Consider the following 17,262-nt stretch of genomic DNA (forward strand, 5'->3'; position numbering starts at 1 on the left):
CCAGAACAATTGGGCTCATCTGCTTTTCTGTAGGATAGTATGGTTTATTAATAAGGTGTGTACAGCATTTGATCTTTATCACTGTAGTAGCCTATTAAGCCACATTGAGCTTTTTCTTTATAATAAGGGTTTTCTATGGGAGGAAAACGCTTAGCCTAATGTGCAATTAAACGCAATGTTCGTATTCTGTGCTCATCTGCTAATCTGTAGGCTACACATGCTTTATTAATAAGGTATGTACAGAATTTGATCTTTTAACATGAATGTCCATTGGGGGCTGCTGCTTCAGCTTTTTATGTGGATAAACTAAAGGCATATTTTGTACATGACTACAAATGTCCTTATAAGGCCTAGAACATTTGTTGTTTTAACGAAATAACATCTATCGTTATTACGATAACATCGTTATTACGAGAAAAAGATGTAGTTTTAATGACATTACATCTCGTTATTACGAGTATTAATTACGTATTAATATGCATGTGGCAGCAATGTGTCACCGTTGTTACCTTGAGGAGCTGCTTAATTTGAATTCTTTGGAAACACTGCTTATTACGAGAAAAAGATGTTGTTTTAATGACAATACATCTCGTTATTACGAGTATTAATTACGTATTAATATGCATGTGGCAGCAATGCGTCACCGTTGTTACCTTGAGGAGCTGCTTAATTTGAATTCTTTGGAAACACTGCTCAACAGTAATTAATAAAAAATTATCTGACACAAGGCACACCTAATTCCCAGCTAATTTCCTAAAAGCAGACATATGAGCAATGCTATCAGAGGGTGTAATCAGAGCACATGCCTGCACTTTGGTTATTGGCATTGTACATTCGTTGGAACATGGAACAGTCTTGGCAAGTTAGTACACACTAAGTGAGTCTATGTTAGTCCATTATTTGTATTTTACAAATTTGACCTTAGCAGTCCTTATTTGTGTGATGTTACAGTATGTCAATTGTTGAGATGTAACATGAATAAAAAAATAATGGATATTGATAAGTTACATTTTGTATTATTTTTATACCGACCTCCATCAACCCTTTAAGACTTGAGAAATTAGATAAATGCCAGGCAGTCTGCTTGAGGAACAACCACTCCCTGAGAGGACAAAATACATTTTTTGGAAATTAACATTTGAACTCTCTCTTGTGAAACTAGCACCATCATTCGAGACGCAAGTCTCACCTAAGCAATCCTAATATACATTTCTTCCCCTCTTCCCCCATCCCTCATTCTGAGATCACCAAAATTTACCCAAGAATCTATAATGTGAATAATTATCATACAGTATTACACATTTTGTATCGTATGAAATGTCTCAGTGCGACTGGTACAAAGGTCTCATTCCCAAAGAAATAAAACAAAAGGTAATAAGGTTTTTAAGAGTTTAGAAATAACTTGCAAACAGAGGAGGGTGGGTCTCTAGACAAATGGTCTCCTACTCCCAAAAGGTGTCAACTCTGAATGTAAATTCCCATTGTTAGCAGATGTTTCCATGTGAAAGAAGTTTCTGTCTATATAATGAAATGCAACTGGAGGATCAGTGCGATTCTGTACCTCAGATCAGCCCGTGAATGCTGAGAGCGGCCGAGACTCTCAGCGTCCTGTACTTCGCATCTCTTCTCTTTATTCCAAAGCATTTGATGTTTTTTATTGATTATCTTTGAACTGATTATGAAATTGGCATGATAAATTTACCTGACATAATAAATTAGGGCTGTCACTTTTATGAAAAAATCCTGTTCGATTTTTGAGACATAAGTGTTCATTGAATCGATTGTAAAATCGAAAATTGAAAAATAAAACCCCATATATGGGCAAATCCACGGACAACTAACAGGCATTAGGACGAACGTAAAAAGGGCGCGCCGCGCCTGACGCGCACAAGTCAGCAATATTTCTGATGATTTATTGGCGTGAAGTTTCGCGCACAATGACTAGTGCAACATTCTCGAAAAGCAATAAGCATAGTGGACTGCCATAGCACGCAGCATATGAAAAACATTACCTCATTCTTCAACATGGCTGTGTTTACGATTAGAAATGCCAAACAAATTTCGCCTATGTAGGCGATAGACCGTTGCCCGAATCTGTATCTGAATGCATGAGACTGTCTGAATACCGGGAAAATTCACAGTTTTGTAGTAAAAAGAGGCACATTATGCAGAAGGATCATTGCTGTTGTGCGTGTTTGTCAGAGCTGGCAGTTGCAAATGACGCGTGTTCGCTGCGGGCATAACATGACGAGCTGGACGCGCTCCGAGAAAAGACCGTTAAAATCGATTCCCTATTTTCGTTTTCGAAACTTGCGTTGGTTGGTCCGATCGATTGTGCAATCGATTTTCGAACGTAAAGTGACAGCCCTATAATAAATTGTAAACATTTGATAGAGTTGGGGTACTCGAACTCGGACTCGGACTCGAGTCCAATTTTGAATGAACTCGGACTTGTTACGAACTCGGGTGAATTTGTACTCGGACTTGACACGGACTCTGACATTTTAGACTCGGAAAATTTGCCGAGTCCAGTCGAGTCCGGGCACTGGAGGACACAATATTTTATTATTCAAAAGCGAAACGAAGCTAACGTTACTTACATTGTGTTGTTTCAGCGTTGAGCATTGTAGCCAATCACAGACATGTATGTTATGCGCATGAACGCAGTGGCAAATCAGAGGCGTTTTATTCACCATGCGGAGAATTCACTCAAAATGTTCAGAATCAGCGCAAGCTTTATCCTTTCGCAAATCTCCTCATAAACAACAAAGTCTAGACACGATGTAAATAAGAGATTCACTGCAGTGCGGACAACTTCGGTGTTTATGACGAGAGTTTTAGGGAGAGTGCCGTGGGTAGGCTACGTGATGGCTTAAAGTGTAAGTTGCAGGTTAACCACCACAGCCAATTAATGTGTTAATTAAACTGCTCTATATTTAATTATTTCTGTCTTAAAATGCATTAAAATAACATTTATTGGGGTTTCTTTAAAGGTAGCGTGTTTTTTCAGTTACTTGCTGATGACGTCACAAGAGGAACTCGCAACCCATACTCTGCTAGATTCTTACTGTATTATGGCTATTTGGAGAACGACTGAGGATGTGGGAAACCATCAAATTCTTTATGGACCACAGCCCTAAACTTTTTAACCGGTCAGGCGTGAGAGAGGGGAGCCATGGCACTCAAAGAGTTATTAATGCTTGGTGTGAGGAGAATGAGTGGAGGGTTAGCCAGGTGTCCCGGTGAGTAACGTTAGCTATGTTAGAGCAAGTAGCCTGGTGCAAACTTAACCCGGATAATATAACGGAACAAGCAAGTCTTTTCAAAATATTGCCATCATGTAGAATAGCAAGGAGGGACAACGACTGAAGACATTATTTACTTACAGTAAGTCAGTCCAAATCAGAGCTGTAACGTTAGAGATGCACACACTGCACAGGCATCAATCGCTAGTCCCATCGACGCCTCAAACGTCATGTAATACCCTTCCTCAATCCACGCTTTAGCAATTTCTCACGATTTAATTAGCAATGTTTATTCTCAGAAAAGAAAAAGAGAGATCGATGTCCCCATCACTGTGTTTGTGTGGGCTATCAGCAGTGGAGAGTATGTGCTGCCGTGAGGTGAACGCGTTTTTTTAGTGGAACAGCTTGACCTGCGACCGGCTGATCTGGCGTGCCTGAACCCGTTTGTTTTGCGAATAGCTTATTCTCATTTCAGGCAGGATCACGGTCCCCTTGAAGTCAGCACACACGAGTATGTTTACAATTGAGTTATTTTATCCATAATTTTTTTTATCAAATAAAACATACAACCAACTTTTCTGTAGTTATGTAAGGCATCTATGGCTATGACTATGCCGGTAACTCTACTAGTGAGTTCCTCTTATGACGTCACGCCCCATCTAGTGGAAGGGAGCGGGAGCGGTTAAAACCACTGTTAAAAGTGCCAACTTTTCATATTATATCAGCATTTTGGTATAAAAAACAATGGTAGGCGGTTCTTATCTTTATGTTTAATAAACACATTGCATTATCTTCATGAAAAATTTAACCTGCAACTTACACTTTAAGGGGGCGTGGCGGCGGCCATCTCTGCTGAGGGCTCAGGTTCAGGCGTGGCGGCAACCATCTTGTCCGGAGACACTGGCTTAGCTGCAGACGTGGCATGAACAGACTCAGACTTGGCAGACATGACGTGAAGAGATTTAGGCTTGGCAGGCATGACGTGAAGAGATTCAGGCTTGGCAGGCATTGTTACAACCCTATGGTTTGTATTTTGTTATATCTCTGTTGTTTTGTGAGTCTCTGTGTGTGTCTGTCTAGGAACGCCATCTGATTGGTTCCTGCAAGCTGAGTGATGCCTTGTCCTGACTGGTGCAGGGTACTTTAAAAGACACGTCATCACTTCCTCTACAAAGACATCTTGTGTTTGAGCAGAGAGAGTTGGTGATTATAAAGTGCTGAGTATTTTGAGAGTGTTAAGAGTATTTTCAGAGTTTGAGAGTGTTAAGAGTATTTGAGACTGTGAGTATTGTTTGTTTGTTTGTTTGAATTGAAAGATGTTTGTATCTGAATATCTTTGTTGGTATATTTGACCCTTTGCCTATTTCTGACACTGATTTGGACTGCCCTTTTCAGTTTGTTTGCCTGAATGTAAATATATTGTAAATACAGATTTTTTGGGAAAGTAGGGAGTCTGATGCTATATTGTTTATTGTAAACTGATTGATCTCTGTTTTTGGTAAGGAAGTCAGGTTTACAGATTGTATTCTTATTTTCTTTTCTTTTGGGTTAGGGTTTAGGGAAGAGGTTTAAAGACAAGGTTGTTTTGTTTGTTATTTTGGCCTAGTCAGCTCTTGAATCAAAAGTCCCAAAATAAGTAAATAAATTGACCTTTGTTCAAATACCCTGCATATTTCTGAGTCTTTCATGTTGCACCCTTTTCACTTAGACGTAACATGAAATTGGGGTCTCGTCCGTTGGCTAGATATGTTATTAACAGATTTATTTTGCTAGTTTATTTTTGTCTGTGTTTGCCTGGGTTTTTTTCTTTTTGTGTGGGAGGAAATATAGAGATTGGCATGGCATCAAAATTCGAATTTGATAAATTCAGAGGAGAAATTTGGAAAATGTAGTAAAGACGATTTGTTGTTAATTGTGGATTTTTAATATAGTCGTACCTCGAAATGTGCTTAACAGCGAGATTAAAGAGGCACTGCACATGGAACTTGTATAGCAAAAGATCTTGCCTGGTGGTGAGAGTGTGTTTACGGGTGTTGCATCTCCAGCACTATCTGAGGATTTGAATGCTGTGGAGGCAGAGTTCAAATTTGACGACGGGGCTCGCATGGATCCCGTTAATCCTTCTGCATCGAAAGACCAATTGTTGGGGATCTGGTTGAAAGAACTGGAAGTGGAATTAAGCCGACAACAATACCAGAGTCAGTTGTTACATGTCCGAGCTGTTGAGCTCGAGACGAAACGAGATATCCAGCTCTTATCTAAAGATCTTGCTGTGTGTGCAAAAGGGAAATATCTTGGTCATTTTATAACTGAGCACATGAAAGATGATGAGGACATTGAACGGCAATGTCGCATGTTGTATATGTAGGCTAATATACTTTTGCGTAAGTTTGGTTCTTGTTCAGATAAAGTAAAGACATCACTGTTTAAAGCATACTGTACACCACTTTATTCCAACCCTGTATCACATGAAATACGTTCTGAGGAAACTATTTTGCAAATCGCAATTATGTTACATGCCAACATATAAGCAGTGCTATTACGTTGGTCCTTAACCTAATATAAGTAGTGCTATTACATTGGTCCTTAACCTAATATAGCCAATCTATTTCAGTGCTATTACGTTTGTCCTGAACATAATACATTCAAAGCAGGTTTCTTTTCACACGTAGCAGATAATGCTGTTCATTTTGTTTAAATTATTTACTCCCTTTTTTCTCATTGGGCTACAAAATATTATCTATGCCAGGGCGAGTCAAATGGCGGCAGCCAGATAATTTTTATCTGGCCCTCCAACTGGTTTTTGATGTTTAAAACCCCTCGCAATCTGATATCAAAGTCCCCGCAAAGGTTTAGCGCGTTCAGCGGTGAGTTTAACAACGCACGTGATCATTCAGCGGTGAATTTAACAACACTCAACTGCAGGTAAAGCTGCATTCAGAGGTGAGTTTGACCAAAGCAACCCTCAACTGCAGGCAAAACGACATTAAAAGGTGAGTTTAACAACGCTCTAAGACGCTTGCAAGTAATTGCAGTTTTAGCGTTTTCTTGTCATAGGAAGGACACTGCTTTAAGAAGCTGGATAACGTATTTTTATCGGAGGTTTGATTAAAAACTGTTGAGTCAGGACAATAAGTTGTGTTTAGAAACTTTAGATTTGTAAGTTGGCCATTTCTTATGACGATAAATGATAGAAGAAATTATAAAAATATAGCTTTCTGCACATTTGGTGCAGAAAGCTATATTTTTATAATTTCTTCTATCATTTTTCGAGAAGAGAAGCTGTTTAATTAACATTTATTCACGAGATCATATGTATTTTTATATATATTTTTTAATGTTATTATTTCGGTCTTATTGCCAGGGAAGATGGATTGCTTTGCTGTTTATTGATTTTAAAATTATATTTTATCAGTAGGAAATCGCGCTGAAGAAGTCTCGTTCCGAACACATCGCGATATTTGGCGTCAGTTCACGTGTGTCAGATGTTGGTAAGTAAATACCAGAGCCCGTCTACGGATAGCCTACCCACTCCCTATTAAGTCCTATTGTACCGAGTTTTGGTTATAGTTCCACCAGAGTTCCACTGGGGGCGATCGTCCATGAGTGCAGAATGAATGGGAGTCTATGGGGCTAGACGGCTAAATGTGTCTCTTTCACCCGATTGCTGTTGAGAAATGTCAGATTTGATTGTAGGTTTTGCAAGTTCAACATGGGTTATAGGTCGAAAGTTGAATGAACGAGTACTTAAGTCCTTTTGATTTCTTACAGGTTGAGTTGTTGTTGCCCATAACATGCTAGCATTCTGCTAATGAACGCTGATTGGTCAGTGAAGGACTGATTACGACCAGAGATCCCGCTTGATGGCATCGTGTCATCCGAAGCAGGACCAGAAACAAACAAAACAAAAACTCTTCTAGCACGTGTATTTCCCTGTGTCAGCTGTGTTGTCGATGCCTCGAGTGAAAAGAAAGTGCAGAGCGCGAACACTCCAGAGTGACTGAAGGATTGCCGTTAAGCAGTATCTCTGGTCGTACGATGTGTATGACGTCATTGACACTTTAAAAGACTTTTTAAAGAAAATAAGTGACTCTAAAAAATCTAACACCCCGCAATGTGTAATTTCTTTGCATCTCCTTTCGAATACAACATTCAAATTACTAGACAAAAAATTATATCCTGAGAAAAGTGGATTTTGATGTGTATAGCGCCATAGACCTCCATTCCTTCTGCACTCGTCCTGTGAGCGCCCTCATATGGAATCATAGTGGAACTGCAACCAGTTCAGAAGCCGGAAGTGTAGTGAGAGTGAAACTTCTCGCCTTATTAGACATTCTCTGTAAATACCTAAATACGCTGTCCTACTAATGTGTGATATAATGTCTTTTCTGTTTGTCGATATTAAAGGTATAGCGGAGGATTTTTTTACTTCAGGGTGGAATGCCTATACTATTGGTCCTCCTAATTGTCAATCATTCTGGTGAATCAATCAAACTTTTCAAAAAGTGGAGAGGGCGGATCTTGTCTAAAATTCGGAAAGATCCTCTGCTATACCTTTAATCTGCCATTATATCTGCCATCTCCACGAAGACTTTTTGTTTCATTGCTTTCTAATTCAAAACAGGGTGATTAACACTGCCTGTCACGTGACGTGCTATAGGCCTAGATATTCATATCAGATTAAAAATAGTACAATTAGTTCCAAAGTTGTATTTGTAGTAGAAGCACAGTAAAAACAACACTTACCATGCTTTTACCACAGTAAAATTAGTTTTACTGTGATAAGTGTAGTAAAAAGACAGTAATCACAAAACTTGCCATGCTTTTACCACATTATTTGTAGTTTTAATGTGGTACTTATTGTAAATGCACAGTAACCACAACACTTACCATGCTTTTACCACAGTAACCATAGTTTTACTGTGATTGGTTTAGTAAAGGACAGTAATCACAAAACTTACCATGCTTTTACCTCAGTATTGATTGATAGTTTTAAAGTGATATTTGTTGTAAATGCATATTAACCACAACACTTGCCATGCTTGTAAGGCTTTATAATGTAACATCCAATATTTGTATATCAGGTATATCAGTACTTTTTCCTTTAAATAATCCTATATATTATACATAATGATATTTTCTTTTCTCTTTTTTCAGCTGAAAAGACCAAAAGGGCCTTTCGGACTCAGTCAGCCCATTATTGTTGGAGGAGAAGTAAACGGAGGAGACAGACAGCTGCAAAGGCAAATATTCGCAATGGTATGTATGTGTTGGTTTTAACCCTAAATCAAACATTTTATCAAGCATTTGTTGTTTCTTAAAACTTTTCTCACAAAACCCATAGCCCAATCAATACAAACATAGACTGAAAGTCTTAATAATTCACAAGATTTAACAAGTTGTCAAATTCGTACGATACTCGCACATATTTGTACACTCGTACACAATCCTGCAGCTTTTACTCCTAGTGCTGTCATTGGCTACTGCCTCAATTCCTGTACATATTTATCGCGATATTTGTAAATCAGTTGCGCCCCTTCTTGGAAAGTTGTCGGATGTCACACACACTGTCAGAAAGTTTATATTAATTGCAAATTGGTCCCCGTCTGTTTATGTTCCAGTGATACATGATGTCTCTCCACACCTCATAACCTACCTCTGTTTGCAAGAGTGGAAAAGCTTATCTGACTTGTCACATGACATCAGATACTCGATTATTTTGTCATAATCAGATCAGTTACACTGCTGATAACTGTCCCGTTTGCATGTAAATCATTTTCATGATTATTGCTTGCTATTAAAGACATACTTTTATTCATAGAAATGCCCACATATCAGTGAACTTAATACATAAAAATGCTTTTAACATTTAATTATGCAACACTCTTTACAGAAAACATATCCTACAGTTATAAACTGACTATTTGCAAGTAATGTATTAAAATTACCTTCCTTTCTGTTTTGCAGGATTACTTAGTCCTTTTTTTTAAAGCTCTACCAATATCAAACTCAAACCTCAAAAGAGCTACTAGTGAGTCGCAGCGAATCTTGCCGTGATCAGCCCTTCCCAGGTGAAGTTTCTTAATATATCAGTATTTACTCATCAAATGTTCTCTCCTGAATCATATGGTAAATTAACTTATTTATAACTGTCTTAATTTGTGTTTCAAGAACAATAGTAATTGCACATAGAGTAAGTCAAGACTTTCTTATTTTACAACAGAGAAGGAAGACCAGTCCTTATGTCAACGCAAGCTAATCGAATAAGTCTTTTGTTTCGGGTGAGGAAGGAACATCTGGTGCCCAAAGACGACAGAAAAGTGCGTGAGTCCATTGGTATGTCTTGTATTGAAACAATGCTGTAATATGTAGTACATAATTTGATGTTCACAATTTTACATTGTACAGGTTATCACTTGGTTTTTGACCAAGTGAAGCTCTTGAAACAATTGACAGAAGAGTATGTTGTCTGGAAAGAAATCAAGCATCACTGGCAAAGGCTCAAAAGAGACCATGCCTTTCTTAAAAATCTTTTAAAATATGTTGCTGTTGATATGGGTAAAACTGTTTTTGTTCAGTACTTAGCTTATATTATGTGCTGCAATATTATATATACTGTATATACTTCAATGTGTATATTATATAATGTACTGACTGCTGCTTTGTAAATTTATGTAAGGAACAGGCAACTCTGGCCCTTTGCATTCTACTTTTTGAGGTTAGTTAAGAGTTAACCTCCAACCCTAATCAAGCACATCTGAAAATTTTAACCAAAGTCTTCAAGTTTACTTCTAGACAATAGGCAGGAGGGTTTGAGGTCAGAGCTAAATGTGCAGGACAGTGGACGCTGAGGGCCAGAGTAAACCATCACTGCTTTAAATAACGCAGAACATAAGCTGACTTGACTTTCCATTAAACAACTTTATTTGAATGGTTTGTGTTTTTTGTTTTACTTTCAGACCAGGACTGGAGAACGCCTGACAATGGGATGTTGAGACTTCTTCTTCTGGTTGAGAAAAAGCTACACCACATCAGTGATCACATCTTCTGTTTTTCAAATGAACAAACTGTTTAGACGAGGAAGAAGAACACGATAGAGACATACAGGGAAGAGCAAGAAACCAGTTTAGCTGTGATAATGAATCATTATTTTCCAACACAATATCAAATCTGTTTTCTGTAGGTGACTGAATATGATTATCTGGCACTCGTTTTGTGGCTTCAGCAGCTGTGAATGGATTCATATGATATTAATGTATTTTTGAAGACACATTTTTATTTATCTTGAATCTCATTTGTCTTTATGCTACTTTATCAACTTTATGCTTTGTTCTCCAATAAAGTGTTGTTTAATAAAGTATGGTGACTATTGTGTTTTGAAAGTGGTGTTTGGTACAGTAAATATACATTTTTATTTGAGAAATTTTAATTTTTTATTTCTTTAAAAATAACTACATATAATTAATAACATATAAATAATTACATATAATTAATGACCATGATTCTTTTTCTTGGGACATAAAAATTTAGATCTGGTTAATGATATATGGGACAACAATGCAACGAAAGTTGCACATACTTGCATGTATGCCAGTTTGCAGTGAAATAAAAGGAAGCGATGTGAATAACAAGAGGCTACAGTGGGCTATCTTGCTATAAATACTTAAAGCTTAATTGAAGATGATCCATGTTGATCATTCTAGTATACTCTATATAGTATACTCTATATATCACTGATGTGTGATGTCAGGAATATAAGCAGCAAGAAGGGGTGAAAAGGAAATGTTGGCACTGTTTTTTTGTTGTTTTACTGAATGGTGCATTATCCTTGTGTAATAGTAATAGTATGTGTAGATCTGTGTAGATTATACTGTCCTTCCACCCCCAGGGCCCCAGCAATGGCCCCCAGAAGAGCAAACAAATGCACATTTCAAATGGCTGTAACTCAAAGTCCGGTTAGTGTATCAAAGAGAAAATTGGCTGGACAACTGCTTATACTATGTTTAATAAATAATGTTGGCCACAGTTTTCAGACATATATGGAAAGCTGGCATAAAGGTTATTTTTAAAGTGCTCACAGTAAAATATCAAATTTCAGCCTGTCCCTCATATATGTCATAAAGGTTTGCACAATGAACAAATTTAGATATCCAGTTTTCCATTAAATATATTATTTATTTAACATTTATTGTTTTATTATTAAACGTTTTAAACTACATTACCCACATCTGTGTCATTCTATCAGTGGAGCAGGAAGCATTGTACTGTAGTTCATTGAAATGTGCAGACATGCTTAGGGTTAGGATCTCGGTAAAGGAGTAATTTCTCATAACATAGAGACACTTTATAGTTAGCTTAATGTATAACTAACGTAATAATAACACCAAAACATACTTTGTAACATGAAGCGCCGTTTTATATGGGTTAAACGATTGTCCAATCACAGCGAGTTCTGCGATAAAGTCACAGCCAATACAAACCCAGCTGAACAGATGCGTCACACTTACATGCCCATTTATGGTAAACGATGACAGATCTCTTCTGGTTCCGGCTGCAGGGATAGATACCTTAAATACACAGGAGCTACACCATTTAGGGCCTTATAGGTCAGTAGTAATACTTTATTGTTATGTGGATGTGTGGAGATGAACCCAATTGCAGACAGTAGTCACAGCAACACAGTTTATTGTACAAATAACAGGAAAAACAAAGCCCACGAGGGGGCAAAACAAGACAAGACAGGATTACAGGTAATTAAACTAGACTATGACTGACAAACTAGACTATAACAGAAACAGGATCAAACTACTACTTAGACAAGACTTTCAACAGACTTTCTCACAGACAGATCTCACATTGATTAACACGCAAAGTTTGACAATGTACCGACACAGGACAGAAAACATGAGGGGATTAAATAGGGAGAAACTAATGAGGGAAACGGGTGACACAGGTGAAGCAATAATGACAAAACGAGGATAACAAGGGGGCGGGACTAGGTGACGAGACAACACAAGCACATGGCCCAAACAAATGGCCATGTGCTTGCACATAAAACATGGGCCTGTCATGATCCTGCCTCAAGACCAGGGAAAATCAGAGACAGGAAGGCAGGATCATGACAGAACCCCTCCCTTAAGGAGCGGCTTCCAGACGCTCCCTAAGGGAACACTAAACACGTGACATGACGGACTGAGACATGGACACAAACCAACAAAACATGACAAAAACCAACAACGGCAGACTCGAAAACACGACAACAGGGTTGGGATGAAACAATAAAAATAACAAACACGGGATGGGGGGCGGAGGAACAACAAAGTTCATGGGGGAATGTCCAGGGTAGGTGGGTGGGACTGTGGTCTTGGGTCTTCTGGACGAGGGCTGTGGACAAGGAATCCGGGCAGGTTTGGATGAGGACACATGAGGAACAGTCTTGGGAGAAACAGTCCGGGGTGATGTGGTAACAGGGGTGACCGGGGAAACACACAGGGGTACAGAGGGTGAAGAAACAGGAAACCAGACCGGGGGAACAGCAGGGGACACAACAGGACACATGACTGGGGGTGAAGCAGGCGGCTGAGGAGCGGAGAGAGGAATGGAGCTCACAGAATCTGACACAGATCCCACGCTCCACATCTCCGCCTTGGAAACAGCGTTGTCTGTGGCCGTCTCTGTAACGGCGCTCACGGCAGCTGACTGGGGTACGGCGCTCACGGCAGCTGACTGGGGTACGGCGCTCACGGCAGCTGACTGGGGTACGGCGCTCACGGCAGCTGACTGGGGTACGGCGCTCACGGCAGCTGACTGGGGTACGGCGCTCACGGCAGCTGACTGGGGTACGGCGCTCATGGACTCAGTGGACTTAGGACTAGACATGACCGACTTGACGGGGGCTTCTAGAATCTGGACAAGACGTTTTAGATATTCAGCCAATGTTTCAGCAGCGACGAGGACAGGCATCTCTTGATGAGCTGAAACAGAGCGCAAGACAGCTTCAGCAGCTGAATCAGCCGCGACCCTCTCTGCAGTGCTCACAACAGCAGACTCTGGATCCGTGCCTTCAATAGCTGGTTCCGGGACAGTACTTGCAGTAGCGGGCTCTGGGACAGCGCGTGCAGTAGCGGGCTCTGGGACAGCGCTTGCAGTAGCGGGCTCTGGGACAGCGCTTGCAGTAGCGGGCTCTGGGACAGCGCTTGCAGTAGCGGGCTCTGGGACAGCGCTTGCAGTAGCGGGCTCTGGGACAGCGCTTGCAGTAGCGGGCTCTGGGACAGCGCTTGCAGTAGCGGGCTCTGGGACAGCGCTTGCAGTAGCGGGCTCTGCGACAGCGCTTGCAGTAGCGGGCTCTGGGACAGCGCTTGCAGTAGCGGGCTCTGGGACAGCGCTTGCAGTAGCGGGCTCTGGGACAGCGCTTGCAGTAGCGGGCTCTGGGACAGCGCTTGCAGTAGCGGGCTCTGGGACAGCGCTTGCAGTAGCGGGCTCTGGGACAGCGCTTGCAGTAGCGGGCTCTGGGACAGCGCTTGCAGTAGCGGGCTCTGGGACAGCGCTTGCAGTAGCGGGCTCTGGGACAGCGCTTGCAGTAGCGGGCTCTGCGACAGCGCTTGCAGTAGCGGGCTCTGGGACAGCGCTTGCAGTAGCGGGCTCTGGGACAGCGCTTGCAGTAGCGGGCTCTGGGACAGCGCTTGCAGTAGCGGGCTCTGGGACAGCGCTTGCAGTAGCGGGCTCTGGGACAGCGCTTGCAGTAGCGGGCTCTGGGACAGCGCTTGCAGTAGCGGGCTCTGCGACAGCGCTTGCAGTAGCGGGCTCTGGGACAGCGCTTGCAGTAGCGGGCTCTGGGACAGCGCTTGCAGTAGCGGGCTCTGGGACAGCGCTTGCAGTAGCGGGCTCTGGGACAGCGCTTGCAGTAGCGGGCTCTGGGACAGCGCTTGCAGTAGCGGGCTCTGGGACAGCGCTTGCAGTACAGGGTTTTTCCTACATTGAAAATTTTTTGGCGGCCGCCAAAACGATTTTTTGTCCCGCCAAAGCCTTATTTGATCTGTAATTGGGTTTTGTGAGTGAAGCAGGCTACTGACGGAGTGACGGAGAGAACGATCACAGCGCCCCACCCCCGCGCGCGCACTCTCCGTCTTCTTTGCTCTCTCCCTCGCATCAAAATCAACTGATCCTAAAGGTCGGAAGACCGAATCCATGTTTCACGTGGTGTATTCGGAGAATATTTTTGCTGAATTAGCACTGGGTGTGAATTGCAGTCAAAAAAAAGTTGCCTTATCTTCTCTTACAACTTGTGACAAGCATTCTGCACATGCAGCTGACATAACTTTAAATAAACGCAAAAAATCTATCCAGTTTGAAGTGGTTTAGGGTTTTTGATCGTGGATGATTATAATGTCTCCACGATCTGCTTTTAAAGAAATATCGTAGAATCGTGCATTATATCTGTTCTGGCGCCTCTGTCCCTGTATTTTTTTTTACAGTCTATGGTCCCAACATACTGAACAACGCGACGTATATTCACATAAAATGTTAACGCAGCGGAACGGAACGGGACACTGCAGTTCATAATTTGCATGTGCTTTAATGCCTTGTCGGTTAAACATTTAGGCTAATTTGCGTGCTGATGCACTGTTACGTGTGAGTTCCTCAGCGCGTACATGTGAAGCTCACATGCACTAAAAGCCTGTCTACCAGCGCCTGGATACTTGACTAAGTTATCTTTCGAGTCTTATTGTGCTTATACTGTTAAATACACACAAGGTTTACATAAACAAAGTCGGTTATGTCTAAAGTGAAAGCAAACTTGAGAAAATTGAGAGAAAATCTGCTTGTCAAATGCGTGTATAGTAGACGCGTCGCGCACAACTCTTAAAGAGACAGTAGTTATAGTAAACACGCTGCCGCTTGTCCTTAAAGGGATAGTTCACCCAAAAATAAAAATTATCTCATAGTTTACGCACTCTAATGTTATTCCAATCCTCTATTAATTTCCTTCTAATATTTTTCTAATATTAATATTTTGAAAAATGTGGCTATCCAAACAGTAGCTGGTCCCCATTGACTTCCATAGGAGAAAAATATACTATACTATACTAAATATACTACCCTTTTTTTAATTTGTATATTAAGTTGTGTATGTGTAATGTGTATCTTTGATCTTAATTTTTAATAACAAAGAAAATAATGACAAATATTTTTATCTTCGCCCCTGTCTGCCTTTTTTTATTTTTTTATTTTGTTACCTAAGGCTTTGTTTTTAAAATATGGACATTAGTTTGGCTGTAATGCTAAGTCACAAAATAGTAAAACCAACATAAAAAGAATCGTGATAAAATTGTGAATCGTGATTTCCCTGAAAAAAATCATGATATGATATTTTTGCCATATCGCCCACCATCTTTCAAAACAATGAAAGCCAGTCGTGGAAAAATCACAGCTTTTTTTGCAAAGAGGGCAAGAAAGGATGACAGTGAGAGTGACAGGTAATATCTGTGTCTGATAATTGCAGTCTATATATAATTTGGAAGAGGTTTAAAATTGAATTATCAGCCACAGTCTGGAAGAAAATGGCCCCCAAAATAAATAAAATAAAAGAATGAACAACCAAATATTAACAACGAGGAACAAAAGAAACAAACGTCAAGGTATAGATATAAAATAAGTTGTAATCGCTTTCTTTTACTATCTAGCCTGACAGTGATCGTTTTTTCCTGAATAAATAGGTTAAGAAAAAAATCACAAACTGTTTCTTTGTATTTATTTTAAATTTAACATGTATTGTCAATATTGGGCTTGCGGATCATGTGGGTACTAGGGTACTCTTTGCTGTGTGTGGATGACCATGTCGGTCAGCCACCACCGAAGACCAATTTTGACCCAGGAAAAACCCTGCAGTAGCGGGCTCTGGGACAGCGCTTGCAGTAGCGGGCTCTGGGACAGCGCTTGCAGTAGCGGGCTCTGGGACAGCGCTTGCAGTAGCGGGCTCTGGGACAGCGCTTGCAGTAGCGGGCTCTGGGACAGCGCTTGCAGTAGCGGGCTCTGGGACAGCGCTTGCAGTAGCGGGCTCTGGGACAGCGCTTGCAGTAGCGGGCTCTGGGACAGCGCTTGAAGTAGCGGGCTCTGGGACAGGCTGAGACGAAGGACAAGAGGCTCCCTTTCTCCTCTTCTTTCTCTTAGGTCGTGGTGTGGAAGTCATAGCCGGACTTGTGACCGGTTGAAGAAGCTCAGCGGGATCTGTGACTTGAGTTGGAAGGGCAGTCTCAGGCAGCGCTGACTCGGTCGAGGATGACTCCGACGGAGAATCCCACGAAGTCCTCCTCCCTCGTTTGCCACGAAGATCAACGGGAGTGGCTGGGACCTCGGGAGAAGTGGAGTGAGCCTGGTCCCCTTGAGAAACAACAGCCAGGACCCGACCCTCCAGGATCACGGGCAGCTTGGCTGGTGGCGACAACACGGTGGGACTCTGCGGCTCCTCCCGAGAGAAACGATCCCAGAGTTGGGCATAATTCTTCAGGATCCACTCACCCTGGGACGAGGATGGAAGGTTGACCCTCCTTCTGTCAGTGGGAGCTGACAACCAGCATTGTTCTCTGAATCTCATTTGTCGCTGGAGCTGGGAGGACATACTGTCTGCTGGGTTCTTTGCTGGTCGGTACATTCTGTTATGTGGATGTGTGGAGATGAACCCAATTGCAGACAGTAGTCACAGCAACACAGTTTATTGTACAAATAACAGGAAAAACAAAGCCCACGAGGGGGCAAAACAAGACAAGACAGGATTACAGGTAACTAAACTAGACTATGACTGACAAACTAGACTATAACAGAAACAGGATCAAACTACTACTTAGACAAGACTTTCAACAGACTTTCTCACGGACAGATCTCACATTGATTAACACGCAAAGTTAGACAATGTACCGACACAGGACAGAAAACATGAGGGGATTAAATAGGGAGAAACTAATGAGGGAAACGGGTGACACAGGTGAAGCAATAATGACAAAACGAGGATAACAAGGGG

At 41.3% G+C, this 17,262-nt stretch overlaps 1 protein-coding gene across 1 annotated transcript in view; it reads right to left on the reverse strand.

Annotated features, from left to right (window-relative positions):
• The window catches only part of LOC308703179 (cadherin-like protein 26), a gene marked incomplete at both ends in the record, with an annotated part of 34,162 nt that extends 17,266 nt beyond the window's left edge, over positions 1-16,896 (reverse strand). The window contains 2 exons of the mRNA XM_081386500.1: positions 12,541-13,219; positions 16,443-16,896. Coding sequence (XP_081242626.1) covers positions 12,541-13,219; positions 16,443-16,896 — 1,133 coding nt within the window. The remainder of the gene's footprint in view (positions 1-12,540; positions 13,220-16,442) is intronic.
• Positions 16,897-17,262: the final 366 nt, after the last annotated feature.

The sequence above is a fragment of the Scardinius erythrophthalmus genome (assembly GCF_964197995.2).
Source record: "Scardinius erythrophthalmus genome assembly, chromosome: 15".
Taxonomy (NCBI): Eukaryota; Metazoa; Chordata; class Actinopteri; order Cypriniformes; family Leuciscidae; genus Scardinius; species Scardinius erythrophthalmus.